Here is a 15,937-nt window from a genome sequence, read left to right on the forward strand (position 1 = left end):
ACCATGTCCCCTGCCCTATTTAGCAGGGTGGGGGGCCCTACATTTTCCCTAATCTTCCCCTTGCTCCTGATACACCTGTAGAAGCCTGTCTTGTTGCCCTTCATGTCCCTCACCACAGTCAAAGGAAGTATTTCTAATTAGAACATAAACATAAAGGTACCTGGAATATGAGAAAGGCTCATGGCCCTCTACTCAGCCCTGGGGAGGCCTCACCTGGAGTACTGTGTCCAATTCTGGGCTCCCCAGTACAAGAGAGACATGGCACTACTGGAGAGAGTCCAGCGGAGGGCTACTAGGATGATGAGGGGCCTGGAGCATCTCTCCTGTGAAGAAAGGCTGAGAGAGCTGGGCCTGTTTAGCCTGGAGAAGAGAAGACTGAGGGGGGGGGGGGATCTGATCAATGTGTACAACTATCTGAAGGGGGGGTGTCAAGAGGATGGGGCCAGACTCTTCTCAGTGGTGCCCAGCGACAGGACAAGAGGCAACGGGCACAAACTGAACCACAGGAAGTTCCATCTGCACATGAGGAAAAAATTCTTCCCTGTGAGGGTGACAGAGCCCTGGACCAGGTTGCCCAGAGAGGTGGTGGAGTCTCCTTCGCTGGAGATATTCAAAACCCGCCTGGATGCGATCCTGGGAAATATGCTCTAGAGGACCCTGCTTGAGCAGGGAGGTTGGACTGGATGATCTCCAGAGGTCCCTTCCAACCTCAACCATTCTGTGATTCTGCGATTTTGTGAAAAACTCTGAGCAAGACAATAACCAGTACTGAAAAGCAGCAAATAAAACAGTGAAACACCAGTCAAAATACAGTCTAAACTCAATAGAAGTATTTATTGTTATTTATGCAGATACATTGCCCACTTTAACTTTCTCTCCAGGACTTTTCCTTAGGAATCAGAAAATAAGCAATTTTTCAACTCATACACCCTCTGCTGGACATTATATCCTACTGCTGCCAGAAGATAAACATGATAACCAAAGGAATGTTTGTTTCAAGGCTACACTCCTCCTCTTTTTCATGCTTTCAGATCTGCTCCTGCACAAGTCTCCCTGTCTTTAGGTCCTTGAAATAAAAACATGGACCAATTTAAATCTACACATACATTCATTCTGGCAAAATGGCACAGGGAAGATGCAGGTTTTCCTCTTGCTCCTTGCTGCAGATACATGAATGCTAATAAGATTCCCCTTGCAATTTACAGACCAGGGAAGTCCACAAACTTAACTCAGGCACAGTATTCTAGTCAAGTTGCATTAGTGTAGGTGAAAGGAGAGCTATGGCCCTCATTTAGATACTGCACACTGGGGAAAATGCAGATAAGAAATAGTTTTTTTCCAGCATTAGCTTTACAAAGAGACAAATTCTTGTCCTCGCTTGCACAAGGGTCAACGTGTTGCAGCCTACAGAAAATGCACATAAGTGGCCATTAGGAAAATGCACAAGATAAGCTTGCTAGAAATATGTCAGTTCATCATGCTTAGTCTTGCTGCTCTGGTAACTGTGAAGGCTGAGTGGCTTATTCTCGTGAGGAAGGCTTCTGAACACTCGCAGGTGCACAAACTCATCATTGCCAACATGGACCTGAAAGGTAAGAAAAACAGTGAGCTCTGCGGAATCCCAGCAGCTTTCAGCAGGAGGAATGGTTTGGATTGGTGTGTTTTCAGGATGGAGAAGCAGAAAGGCAGTGAGGAAAACCATCACCTCAGAAGATGTGGCCTTGTTTTGAAGAACATGAGGAGTCATGGCTTTATGGAAAGATCACTTAATTCTTCTAAGCCTGTTAATCCTCCCTATGCCTGAGACAGGGAACGTACAGCTAGGGAATCAGAGTTGCAGAGAGGTGGTTAATACATTCAACACCCACAAAATGCTCTAATCTGATCTGGCACAATAAGCACTTAAATGCTTTGATCACAGTTGCTTGTTCTTTTGTGTGACATGACTACAGGCAGAGTCAGAGAAGGTTTGAGGCATCACTCACTATCTTTACACGCCTGGATTTCACTTAATGCAATATTAGTGCTGAACATCACGGATGCATAATTATCCCCCCAAACTAAATTTCACAAAATACTCAAGAGTAAAAATCATTATGGAAATAGAGCAGTATTCTAAACTTTATCTCCATATAATCCAGGTAGGGAGACAGGCAGTGGGAGCTGTTGCACACGTTTTTTCTTATTAAGATGAAATCACAAGCATTCTTGGGTAGGTAAGTAACTAAAGAGAAAAAATCATAATATTATACTTGTTAAAAAATGGGATCCCATTCCCCACTGCCCTGTACCTTGATGAAGTAATTTGTTCCAGCAACCACCTGTGTTTTAAACTCCACTGCAGTGAAGACATCAAAGATTTTCCCTTCTTTTTCTTCTAGCTGGGGCTTCACCTTAAGAAAACAAAAGGTTATTTAAGACTGATGCAAAATTCAAGTATTTAGGACTTAAGGCCCGCAACACCATTGCCTCAGTACCATTCAGGTTTCTAAACTGCTGAGTTTCTACTTTTCAGAGTTACTAAAAGATCAAAATGGATAACACAGAGACCTATATTAAAGCAAGGCCAGAAATCCAGACAGGCAGCAAAGCCAAGACAGCAGCGTGAGTCAGTCCTCACAGACTGAAACTAAGCCTCTATTTGAGAACTGCCTGGGTACTCCGGAAGATATATTTTGATAAATGACTTCCTCTCTCCATGTCTCAGCTTCCCTTTCTGTCCTGTATATTTATCAACAAACGTAAAGTGGTTTGATACCTACACATACAAGACTTTATAAACTTCTCTTTAAAAAAACTAATGAAAACACAATGTTCACCCTGACAAAAATGGCTTTCTTCAGCACAGAAGAATTCTATGTTCACATGCCCAAATTCAGAACAAGCTATTACAGAAGCAGCATTATAGAACAGACAAGTATGCAAATAAAGCTTTAAAAGCAAGACACACAAGTCTGAGGTTTTATAACACTGCTTTGACAGTTCTTCCAACATGTGATACTGTAGTCTGTAGTGTTTTCAAACTCCAAATATTTTCGAAATAATAACTGAACGATAAAGCCTTCTGAGTTCTCATTCCCAGCTTCCAGAGTATAAAAATCAGCGCTCAAGAAGTCAAAATAACTTGCCCAGAGGGAGACATGAACTCATATGAGTTCCAGCTCTTCTTTCCCCACATTTGGCTCTCTAGAACATCACGGCTCTACTGTAAAATTCTTGGTCAGGAAAGCAGAAGATTTCAAGCTTCGTTTACAAGGGTAATAAGAAGTAGTCTTGGAGTCCTTGCTGCAAGCTCAGTGCTCCCCAGAAGGCCTTCCCTCCTGCAGTACACCATTATGCAGCTCTCCCTCCACTCCCAGTACAACAGGAAGAGCAGCAAGCAGATTTTCTCTTTCTAGATATATTGTGCTATTTCCCTTCCTTCATAAATCAAGGGGAATTAATATATTTGCCATCCTGCCTGCATGCCATCCACTGCCTTGGGGGAAAACTCTCAGGTGCTCCAGGAAACAATGAAGTAGGAACAGAAACAATTCTTCCGACGGGATCTGTTCTCAGGCCTTTCCCTCCCCACTACTGAGAAGATGCAGGACGAGGCACTAGCCATCCATCCCGTCCCTGGGAGCCAGGATCATACCATATATCCTCTCTCAGAGGTCATACCTCTATGCTTCTTCCAGGTTAGGAGCAGTACTTCAAAAGTAAGCATATGCCATTTAAATGCTTTCTTCTGTAAGATTTGTGCTATACAGAAATCCAAGCGAACCCAAAACCTTTGCATGGAAGGGTGCAGCCGGAGAAAGCACAGCAATTCAGTCCTCCCACTGGGACTCACAAGAGGGAGGAAGTAAGCTCAGTGCCTGTCAAGAGAGTTACTATCACAAATTTTAAGAAAGGGGTAGAGGGGAACAAGAGGTATTATCGCTGGCCCTCTGCTGTCCCTCACTCCCTTAGCAATCCTAGGTGCTGTGCAAGGTTGTTTTTTTTTTTTTTTTTTGAGTTTGGGAAACAGCCTGGCTCAGCATATTTTCTACCTCCACCAGAAAGCTGAACACTGGGCTCCATGACTGCAGCCAGCTCAGAGTCACATGGCAATGACTCGTCCCAGCCCGTGACAAAAGGGCATCCTTGGCGGGGGCGGAGAGGGAGAGCCCAGAGAGAAATGCTCCCTGCAAGAACTGCTATCAACCTGCTGTGCTAGTGAATGACCCAGTGCTAGATCTGGGGGTGCTGGGGGACAGTGCACTAAACCTGAGCCAGCGGTGCACCCCAGTAATAACAGCATACCAGGCTGCATCGGCACGAGTGCAGCCAGAAGGCAGGGGCAAGCGATTGCTGCCCTTTACTTGGCACTTGTTAAGCATGTCGGGAATCATGCGTCCAATTTCCACCCGCCTCAGCCAGGAGGGGAGAAGGCTTGCAGGAAAGCCTCCCAGTGGCGACAGGTTACTGAGAAGACCGAGCCAGGCTCTTTACAGAGGGCCATGGCAGAAGGATGAGACACAGTGGTCATAAATTGAAATTGGAAGGTCTGTCTGTATATAAGGAAAAGCTTTTTCCCATGAGGACAGGTTGCTCAGGGAAGTTGTGCAGTTTCCATCCTTGGAGGTTTTCAAGAGCCAGCTGGGTGAAGGCCTGAGCAGCCTGGTCTGCTCTCAGAGCTGACTCTGCTTTGAGCAGAAGGAGCGGCCCCTTCACACCTGAAGAATCTGCGATTCAATCACAGGACTGAAAATTATTGTGTCCCGAAGGCTCTGCGGTGTCCTGCACAGCCTGCTTGCTCGCTCTCAGAGCAGTCACTAAAAGATAGGTGGTTAAAATTCACCCTGAGTAACCTCCAAAGGCTGAAGAGGCCTGGGCTGCGATCCTTGCCTTAGAGAGACAGCTCCTAGAAGACTCTCAAGCCAGGGACACTGTTGAAGGGAAGCCTGTCCTGCTGTTCCATATGCTTTACCTGCATATGGTGCTTACCTGCATATGCTGCTTGCCTCTGGGCAAGCAGCACTACTTGCCAGGGCTATGAGTTTGACCACTGTTCAGCATTACACTGTCTTTAGGAAACAATCCGATGGAGATGATAACTGGAAAAGCAGCCACAGGAAATGTATCTGTGGTGAGCAAACTTGGCAGGCTCTTAACAAATCTCCAAAAAGATTAGATTTTAAGCAAACAAAATAATTCAAGAACTCCTATCTTCATTTAACAAAAAGAACATTTTCGACATAGTCTGTATCCAGCTGAGCATACTATTCCACAGGCGAATTTAAGTTTTGAGGATTCCCATGTATGTTTCATTAAATAAAATAATTTAAAAGAGCAGTCAAAACAAACTGGACAAACTTTGAAGTATTTAGTTTTAAATGAAAATGCCAGGTTTTCAGCAAATTCCATCACTTCTGAATCCAATTGGTTTGCTTTGGTTGTTACTCTTCATCCTGTTTTTGGGTTACTGAAGCACTGCAGCCTGCCACAGAACAGAAATCCAGGTTTTTAAAGAAGTCTAGTTCTCAGCCCATGTGCAACGTTAATTGCACACTAGCCTTATCTCTAACACAACACTCAGGCCTCTTCAGAGCAGAATAATAATTGTCAATCCCTCAGCAATTCTCAATCCTGTACTCGGTACTGCAAGCTCAGCTTAGTGTTTAAAAGTTATACATCTCTTTTTAGGCAACATCATCACATTCTACAAACTAAACTTTAATTTCAATGACTACTGCGCAGTCCTGCTGTCTTTGGGCGTTTTGTACGTGCGTGGAAACTGCTGTGGTCTGGCAAATCTGGGCGATGATAAAGAGCGCAAGAAGCTACAACTTGTCCTTAATCTTTCTTAATTGGTGTGACAAACCCTAGATGATAAAAGGAAAAAGCAGAAGGCACTTCAGGGTTATTACACACAACTGACACAAGGCCGTATGTTTTGAAAGCAGAACTCACTTGTACATAGTCACTTTTAGAGCAAACGCCCGTGTTCCATTAGCATGGACAGCAATTTAAGATGCAATAACGAGCACCAATATTTGGAATTGCCAGTTTTTAGAGCTGAATTCTGCTTTGTGAAATAACAAGAGATATTTTCTTGCCTATTTGCTCCCCCCAAAAGAGGTTTAGCCTTCATGAGAGAGGGAGCTCCTTCTGCCAGGCCCTGTTTCCTCTTGAGAAAGGAAACAGACCTTTTAGGAGCTCAAACGTTACACCTCGGGAAGCAGACGGATCACATCGTGCTAAAATTACTGCTAGATACTACATCAGTTTGCACAAGCAGGAACAGAGCTGCCGAGTACCTAATGAGGCACTCAACGGCGCTCTCCAAACGCTGCGAAAACTTCCTCTTGCAATCTCGGGCTTGCTCTCTCGGAAGACCGCTAGCAGAGACCGAGCCGGCGCAGCGACGGCTTCCCAACCGTTAAGAACTACCCAGGACGTTTCGGCCGTTTGTCAGCCCCCGGCTTCCCAGGGAAGGGGCGGGGGAGGGGCAGCTCCTTTGTGTACGGCGGGCTCCAGCAACGGCTGAACACCCTGCACGCCCCGCCACGGGGATGCAGCCCCCAAAGCAGTGAATTTAAACCTACAACCGCAGTCTTGCCGCTCTCTGTTTACACAGGAAGGACGCCCGAACGGCAAAGGAAACGTGTGCTTGGAGGAGACACTGCGTAGAGCCGTGGGCACACCGCGGCGGGGAAGGGGGGGGGAGTGTCAGTGCTATAAAGCCGTCTGGGGACGTTGCCATCGCGCCCGCCGCCTCGGCGCAGGGGGCGCCCGGGCGCCCCCCTTCCCCGGCTCCCGCCGCGGCCCCCCTCACCTCGTCCGCCAGTTGCTGCGTCTCGGCGGTGGCCGCCCGCGCCGCTGAGGGTCCTCCGCACAACATGGCGGCGGCCGCCTCTCTGCTCGGCCCCGCCCGGCCCTTTGTCGGCTGCGCCGCGGGCGCGGGGAGGCGGTAACAGCGGGAAAATGGTAGAGCAGGGTAGGGTGTGTGTGTGCGTGTGTTGTTGGTTTTTTTTTTTTTTTTTTAAATACCCTCTCGTACGAAACGGCGAGGCCAGCTTTCTCCGGGCTTCGCCGAAAACCTCCCATCTCGGGAAACGCTGTAGAGCGCTAGGCAAAGGAAGAGAAAAAACCAACAGCAAAGACTTGCAGGTGAAAGCTGCCTGCAGGATGAGCTATGCTCAGGCCTTGGCGAGGGCGGGTGGCCCGTTGCTCACAGCCCCGGATGGGAGCAGCTGCTGGCAACGCTGTTCGCCTTTGCTGCTTCTTCCTTTCCCTAGTATATTACTTCTTCCAGCGTCCATCACCTGCGTGTTGGGTGTGCTCTAGCAGCATGGAGAGTTTCCGTCGCTGGGACTCTCTCTGCTTCGCCGTTTCAGCATTGCACCTTCCAGCTCGATTTTGCTGCTCCTCAGGGCAACGAAAGACGAGGGTGGATTAGCCAACACCTGGACCTAATGAGAGAAACTCCCTGGTGAGATTTTAGCCTGCATGTTCAGCGCTCTAACGAAATGTTGGCTTCTCCCTGATTTGAATGGCCAGATCCTTAAGAAAGAAAGAAAAAAAAAAGCCTTTTCCTACTCCCCTTGGTTAAGATGGCAAATTTAACAGCTAGATTCATCAGCAGTGGGTACTGCATGCTGAATGGCAGAAGTCTGCTTGCACATCACCTTTATAAAGAGGGTCCTCTTCCTCTGAGCTTCCCTTGTGTTTAGCTGTGCTCCACTGCAAGGAGTTGCAGGCAGTGGGTCTCCACAATCTGTGGCCTGAGGAGGCCTGCAGCGCTGGCTGAGCGTGCTTTGGCAGCAGATGGGGCTTCATCCGCAAACTGAGCACGGGCTGATTTGTCACTATAAAATTTGGCAGCTGTGGAAGCCTCATCATGCATCGGGGCACCCCCCTCCCCCCATCTTTTTAATGTAGATGTAAAGAATTAAAAACACCCAAAACTTTAGAAATAAATGTCAACATTATTGACTGAGTGCATAGGTGGTGAATATCGTACTCCTGCCAGCCTGTGAATAGTGCCAAGTTTGGAAAAGAGGGCAGCCACTGGTGACCTTTTGGTTTTCATGGTGTTTGTTTTTGTGTATAGTCTTCAGTTTATATCCTGTGCCTTCCTCATTTAATTCATTTAGAGCATCTATGCTTTCAGTGCTGTCAGCTTCAGAGACGACTCTGGTGTCAAGTTTGGCCTGTAGCAGTGATGAATGACTGATAACGGTAAAACTATTTGGCTACTGAACTTTTTGAAGTGTTTGGGCCATAGACAACTATTTTTTTAAAAAGGTATTTCCGCCACCTCGTGGCCATCTCCGTGCACTCATTTAAACTCAAGAAGCCCTGGGTCTAAACTAGGTGTTCTGAATTGAGGACGTAGGCCACGTTCAGCAACTTGATTTTGCAGGAGCAATGAGCAGCTCTCACTGGGTTCAGGGGTGGAATCTGATGTCCAAAGGTGTGGCCACAATGATTTGTGTTTTCAAACTTTTTTTTCAACCTGCCACACAAAAATTTTAATCAAATATTGTAATTGGCAGGTCATACTATTAAAGTTGGACTGGTTCATGCAGTTATATGCAGTAAATAAAATTTTAGTCCATTGCAAGGTGAATGTAACAAATCAACAAAAGGGTTGAAGGAAATTGTCTTACTATCATGCTCCTAGAGATTCCGAACTTCCACTGCACTCTCCTAAGCCACAACTCCTCTTCCTTATCAACAACAAGTGGAGGTGGCAAAACAAAATTTTTATGCAGTAATGTGACCTGTAAGTTTTATTTGCCTGCCCTGGCAAAAGAACAACCAAGCAAAAACAGAGAATTGTGGTAGTCTCCCCAAGGCATTCACCTGGTCCTGTGGACTCTGCTCACACGAGGCTGCAGGCCTGTATAGCTTTCTGCAGGGCTCTAGACTACGTTCATGTGTGATGAGAGGTGGAACTGGCATTTTCATGCCAGCTACTTGTGCTTGCACATGGCATCTGGGAAGAGGGAAATAAATTCTGCAGCGTAACCCCACCCTCTCCTTCCAAGCTTTCTTGGGCCACTCTTTCTCTCATCAAGCTACAAAAAAATCTCTACTACTGACTCTTACTTCCAACTTTTCCAGTATGGATGGAGAAGAACCAGGCAAAAAAAAAAAAACCCTTGCAAAACTAAGAGCACTCATGTCTGCTTTTGGGGGAGTAAGACAAGCACCAAGAGGAACGTGTTCTCTTCTGAAGACCTTACTCTTCAGATGTAGTGCACTAGGTGCCCTCTCTTCAAGGTGGGCCAGGAGGGAAATACTTACCCTAGGCATCTCCAGTAAAACTCCTGGACATCTGATGCCCTGTAGGAGCCAAAACATACCCAATTTACTCATTTATTTACTCATTTATCAGTGTGCATGTCTCAGAGCCCAGGCCTGTATGTGTCTTCCTCATCCAGTCATCTACCAGCATGCGCGCTCCAAATATTTATCTTTCCTTGCAGTCATATTATCACTTTTGGGGGGATATTTCTACATCTTTTAACTCCTCCATTTCATCTTGTTTCATTTGCTTTGTCTCAAGCCCACCAGTATTGTCACGACTAGCGCAATACTATGTGTAGATGTGAGGCAGATTAATATGGCAAAGCACAACACTGACTATGGTGTGAAAAGTTTAGCCATGTATGCCACGTGGAATATTACAACAGCAACACGTCATTAAGCGTACAACTACTAGTGACATAATCAATCATGGATACATCTCATTGTGCTCTCGCAGCATTCTCCTGGAGGATATGACAAGCTGTTCTCCCCCTCCACCAAAGCAGTCAGGCTGGAGGTGAAGCTACCTCAGCTGGAAGAAACCAGTAGGAACCTAGTAGCTTGGTCTAATGTAACGGAGTCTATGAAGAGCATTGTCTAGTATTTCCTGCTGCTCCCGCTCGCGGGAAGAAAGGAGAGATTGGGACATTACTAAATATAAATAGCAGGGCGCTCTGTCACATTAAATACTTTACATGTTCACACCCTTGGCTGTACACAGCATGCAGGATGTTGGGGGCTTTTTTATTTTCCCCATGACCGTGTGTTCCCCAAGTGAAACTGTATATCTTGCTTTTGTAGAGCGGAGAGTCCTGACGAACATGGTTACAGATCACATATACTGGATAAAGAGGGACTATTATACATAGTGGGAAAGAGAAATAATGTACATAAGTGTAAAAGCAGAGTATAGTGGAATTGCCTAATTGCCTCCCACAGTCAGCTGAGTTGCAGTCCGGCAGGAAAAGATTACAGAGGCAAGGCAGCATGCAGAGTTCTGCTTAAACCCCACCAGAGCCCATCTTCACTTGTCCTTCCAAGATGTCCTGATTTCAATAAAGCAAATGCAGTTTCAGTTCCAGGGTCCCCAGACACAGGCTTCAGACAGTCCTTCCTCTGGAGGCATGTGTGTTACCCTACCAGCACTAACAATAAACTGTGGTGGGGCTGTGTCACAGATGTGTATCTTTGTTGTCTTTCCCAATCAGAAGCAAGAGGTGAGCAAGTTCCTCTTGGGGACTGGTGTGGTTTTCATGGTCTTCTTTCGTTAGGAATGTACCGTGTTCTCTGTGACAGAGCCACTTCCAGTGCCTATGAAATTTCGAGAGTTAGCCGATGGCAGGGAAAGCTCCTCCTCGGGGCCTGGTACTTCTTCTTTTGTGTCTCCCACCACTGACTCCTGTGAGCTGGACTCCGGGCTGGAAGCTGCCCGAAAGCTGGGCTCTGCGCTGAGGGACTCGCTGTTCTGCAGGGGCAGCAGGGCCCGGTGCCGCATCAGGCTATCATCGCTGTTCTGCGCTTCCAGGGAGTTCCTGCGCTTCGTGGTCCTGTTGGCCACGGCATTCTTCTGTGGCTCCTCGAAGCTTAGCGACAGGGTGACCGTGCCGCTCCCGAAGCTGACTTTTTGCTTACACCCACGCTGCTGCTGGCGCTGCCGCTCTGCGGAGGCCGGTAGAGGGAAAGGGTCTTCATGGTTGCTCTTGCTGCTGATGGAGGAGGAAGGGGTGGAGCCAGTAGAGCCCCCCAGGCTGTTGGAGCGCTTGCGTGACACATTGCTCCGTCTCAGTGTGGCCCTGGCGGCCACTTTGAAAGCATGGGCGGCTGTACTGCAGCGCACCTCTTCTATTGTGTTGCGGGAAGGCTTGAAGAGGATGATGTAGACTTTGTTGAAGAAGATGCAGGCCAGGAGCCCAAAGCTGGCAGCCAATATCGCAATCACCTCCACAGCAGAGACAAACTTGCCGTATGTGCTGGCGTAAGCAGGGATGAAGGAGATCCAGACGATGAAGAAGATCAGCATGCTGAAGGTGATGAACTTGGCCTCGTTGAAGTTCTCAGGTAGCTTTCGAGACTTGAAGGCAAAGAAAAAGCAGATGGCTGCCAGGAGGCAGGTGTAGCCAATGAGGAAGCCAAGGGCCATCAGAGAGCCTTCATGGCAGGTAATGAAGATAATTTCATCCTCTAGGTCATGGTTCCGGTAACTGGATGGGGGCGCCGTGTACAGCCAAATCACACAGATGACAATCTGCACAAATGTGCACAAGAAGACCAGGAGGAACTGGAGATTGAGCCCCCACCACTTGCGGTGGAGGCTCGTGGGGATCTTTGCCTCAAAGACAAGCAGGACACGGTTGGTTTTCACCAGGATGCAGGAGATGCAGAGGACAAAGCTGATGCCGAAGGCTGGCTGCCGCAGACGGCAAGTCCAGTCCTGGGGTTCACCAATGAAGAACAACGAGCTGGAAAAGCAGCACAGCAAGGAGAAGAGGAGGAGGTAGGACAGCTCACGATTCGTGGCCTTGACAATGGGAGTATTGCGAAATTTGGTGAAAACACCCAGGACAAAAGAAGTCAGGAAAATTCCTAGCACAGCAAAGAGAGTCAGGGCGATCCCAAAGGGCTCTGTCCAGGAGAGGAACTCTATCTGCTTGGGGATGCAGGATGTATGGTTCTCATTGGACCAGTAATCCTCAGGGCATTTGTCACAAGCACTTGCATCTGAAAAGTAAGTGACAGGGAGAGAGGATGTTTGTTAGAATGAGAGGTCGAAATGAGGGATGAGATAAATGGGGGCTGCACACAAGCCTTCATCTTAAATACAGAGGGTGTTTCCTTCTGGTGCCTGTGGGTTCCCAGTATCAGATACTGGCCTCTCAGATCTAGGAGTGCGTTACCATGAAACAACCAGTCCCCACGGTCTACGTAGCAAAACACAAAAGACATTTAATGCCAGCTTAAAAAAAGTCCTTCCCCTGCACTCTGGCTTTTCGGATCAATTTCTTGGCAAAACTTTGCGTGTTTGATTACTATCAGCTATTACACAGGCTCTGTCCCTTGCTGTTTTTTGTTCCTTCATTTTTATCATCTACTTCTCTCAGTCTTCATACCTCTCACTCTTCCATCATCATTTGAAACATCCTGCCTGTCTCTGTTACAGGGAAAATTAAAAATGTGCTTGTGTCCTTAAGTGCTTTGGGAGCTTATTTCATACTCCAAAGATGTGAATCTTAGAAGTGTTTAAATTGTTCATCCCTGGAAAGCAGGCAATGCCCTTGACTCCAACCATACTCTCATTTCAATTAGGAACATTACGGGAAGACGTGTCTTAACAATATTGCTCTCCCTACACCCAGCAAAGCCTACCGCTGACCCTTGCAGAGGGGAATTTGATGCCTCCATCTCTTTCCTCTACAGGAAACTAGTTAGAGCCTATTGGGCTGGAAATATCTGTCTTCTTTGGCTGCCACGATCAAAAGGTGAGAACCTGCACCTACTGCACATCTTCTCTAACCGAAACAGATCGTGTGCTCCAGTGGTGAGGGTCATGGCTCCCTTGATGGTGGTGGAAAGAGGCTGAGAGCAGTATTTATGGGAAGGTTACTGGCTAATGAAGGCAGAGTATCCCAAGCTCTCATTCTGGAGAGGTCTTTGGAAGAAGCATCTGTCATCAGACATGACGCTGCTCTCCCAATGCCTGGTTGTCTCACTGTTCATGTCAAAAATTTGCACTAGGTGTAAAAGTGCAGTCAGAAGCTCCTATCACCACAAGTCTTTCATTTACTTTCATGCAGTCATTTTTATTTTTGAGCCTTTCACCTAGAAGGCTATTGCAAACTACATGCAAGATAGCAGAGCTAACTTCATATTACCAGGAAATACACCCACCTCTGCCACAGAAGGGGGTAGCTATTATGCACTGCATCCTAAAAAAGTGGTTTCACTGTTGTCTAGAGCTGACTAGAGACCATGCTAATCCAAATCCCCCTCCTCCTCTGAGGCTGCCCATTCCTGCCCCACATTTGTGTCAGTACTAGTGCTCATGCAACTTCTTGTTCCAGTTGGAGGCTAAACCTGCCAAAAATTAGTTTTGTTTTCAGGCAGACCAGAGCCCTGATCCAACTCGTTCTATGGTACACAAGTACCACCATTGCTACTGGACAAAAGATGGGAACAAACAGCTGGGAGAGGGCTGGAGAGATTGTCTCCTTTGGTAGCATCGCAGTCTCAGCTTGATGAGGCTGACTGTAAAACAGCAGAATGCAGTCTCCTGCACCCTCCTACCCCAAATTTCGCCAGCACACCAGTGCCAGCTCCCAAAATCTTGTGAAAAGCATCAAAAGACCCCTATTATAAATTACCAGAATTGCTGCTATCTAATTCAAAAATGCTACCCCAAGCACCTTGTAGTACTATATATTCTTCTTAAAAAAATTATCATTTCTGTCTGATAGGATGAAAATCAGATCCTCTCAAAGAGGAACAACTATGAAAGTCTTGCATTCAGCTTACTGAGGTTTTCACCTCAAGTAAGATCTGCAGCATGTGCCGGGACCAGTGTGAGGTGAGGGTGTGAGGAGATCCTGACCATTCAGCAGTGCAGAGGAGCCTGCTGTTCTGCAAGAATTTACTTGCCTTTGTTAATTTGGAGATGCCCGACACTAAGGAAGCACTAATGGTGTTGGAAATTCAGAATTTTGTATCCATCTCTAAAACTGAGGTGTCCCTCCACTGCAGAACCTGACTGGCTTGATTTGGGCTCCCACTGAAGCCAACTAAAAAGATGTCCATGGGTGTTTGATATGACCTAGAGATTCTGGTTGCTTGTAGTGTCCTTATCCAAGAGAAGCTGTGGTTGGTGACCCCATAAAGGGAAGTACTCCTCTCTGCTTGTGAATTCAGAGATGGAGTGGGACTTTATTTCTTCATAAAGCATGAAATAAAACCCTGACAACATGAGGAAAAGATGGAGGCAGACAGATAACTACAGAGTTTAGGATCCGGGTAGGGATCTCCTTCCTCCACATTTTTGTAACAAAAGCTATTGCTACAGTGCAATGGAATTTTCTTGTGGCTGCATGAGAGCCTTCCTACATGCAAATCCTTTTCAATTTCTCTGCCTTTTCCTAATTCAGAGCCGCAGTGACAAGCAGACTTAGCAGAAGACAGGACCTGAGGACCATGGGACTCAACTTTCATATATGCTTTTCAGAGAAAGTCCCTCCAGGCTTTCTGTGAAGCTCCCTGGCAGAGCAGGGCACAGCAAAAGGGGTCATTTATACCGTCACTGCCTGTCCTGTGCCTGTTCTTTGGAGGAGTGGGGCACCTGTTTGGACTGTGACTTTGGCAACTTTGGTCAAATTAATAACTCCACTAACATGGAGTTGGTAAAAGATTCCCAAGAAGAGGATCTGGCCCACCTTCGTGCAGGTGTCCATGCGGGCTGTTTTGTGGGACTGTAGCTCAGCACTGCAGAGAAGCAACCTTAGCACAATTGGTGATGCCCATGAGAGGCCTCACACAGTCCTCTGCAAAAGCGCAGACCCCCAGAGAGGGTCTGTGGGTATTACCTGTTTCATCACTGTACTCCCCATCAGGGCAGTCCACGCACTCGAAGCAGCAGGTGGGCTCTCCCTCAATAATGCCCTTCCTGGTGCCTGGGAGACAGTCCCTGCTGCAGTTAGAGAAAGGCACCTGCAAGAAAAGAGCCCAAGGACAGTTAATGGCGGTGGTGGCCCATCTGGAGCCTCCTTACAGAAGGACCTTGTGCTTACTCTAAGGGTGTTATTGCTTGATTGACATGCTAGAGTGACAGCCTCACAGACTCACCTCTTCTTTCCACAGAAAAGACGCATCTTGCACATTAGACTTTCCCTAGCCCACTGCAGTGATATTCTCCATGCATTCGAAGGAATCGCATCAAGGGATGGTAGGGGAGATCAGCAGATCTCTGTAATCTCTACTGTGTTGTGGGCACTGGGAACTGATATGTGACCCATGATACACATACTATAAAACAGTCATCAGGTGATTAAAAAAAAAAAAAAAGAAAATCAATCTCTACTGGCACTAATTCGAATCAGCCTCGGAAGTGAAGTGTCGTGCCTACTGGCCCCCAATTCATTCTCTCTCCCATGTATTGCATATTAGCTAGTAATGATTTATGGGAATTAAAACAGGTCCTTAAAGCCCACTTCCAGCCTGTTCTCCCGAAGACCCTCTCAAACCCAGAAGCAACAAGGTGAATTAACTAAATAACAAGAACTTTTCCTGGTTTTAGAATTCTGATCATCTAAAGGTGCAAATCAACACTTGTATGCAGATCCAGAAAAAGGAGTGTACACCCACATGGGGTACACCTTAGGTTTTCCATGTTTAAATCCATGGAAGGGATCTATAAAGCCCCCACCTAACTGCTTGTGTTCCTAAGTTTTAATCAGAAAGATTACTCAGGCTTCCAAACTTCTGCTACTGCAAATGACTATGTGTGTTGGCTGTTGGCTGTGCATTTATGCTGCGTGTTAGCTCACCTGGGCATGCTCATGACCTGGCAGCGAGTGGTCCAACAGGCATGCTTAGTGCATGCCTACAGACACTGACAACAAGAAGTTCAGCACAACTTGAAGTCAGGGTCTCTTACGCAAAGGCACCCTAAGCT

The 15,937-nt window shown here is 46.9% G+C and overlaps 2 protein-coding genes across 2 annotated transcripts in view; both read right to left on the reverse strand.

Moving 5' to 3' along the window:
• Positions 1-808: 808 nt before the first annotated feature.
• On the reverse strand, positions 809-7,526 carry LOC104150741 (cystatin-B). The gene is made up of 3 exons (XM_068931103.1): positions 6,803-7,526; positions 2,292-2,393; positions 809-1,585 (listed from the first exon to the last, which is right to left on the reverse strand). Exons 1-3 carry the CDS (start codon positions 6,866-6,868, stop codon positions 1,457-1,459), a joined length of 297 nt encoding a protein of 98 aa, XP_068787204.1. The 5' UTR covers positions 6,869-7,526; the 3' UTR covers positions 809-1,456.
• Positions 7,527-8,561: 1,035 nt separating this feature from the next.
• The window catches only part of CASR (calcium sensing receptor), a 76,607-nt gene continuing 69,231 nt past the window's right edge, over positions 8,562-15,937 (reverse strand). The window contains exons 6-7 of the mRNA XM_068931015.1: positions 14,850-14,973; positions 8,562-12,000 (exon numbers count right to left, since the gene is read on the reverse strand). Coding sequence (XP_068787116.1) covers positions 10,550-12,000; positions 14,850-14,973 — 1,575 coding nt within the window. The 3' untranslated portion in view covers positions 8,562-10,549. The remainder of the gene's footprint in view (positions 12,001-14,849; positions 14,974-15,937) is intronic.

This window comes from Struthio camelus, chromosome 1, assembly GCF_040807025.1.
Source record: "Struthio camelus isolate bStrCam1 chromosome 1, bStrCam1.hap1, whole genome shotgun sequence".
Lineage (NCBI taxonomy): Eukaryota > Metazoa > Chordata > Aves > Struthioniformes > Struthionidae > Struthio > Struthio camelus.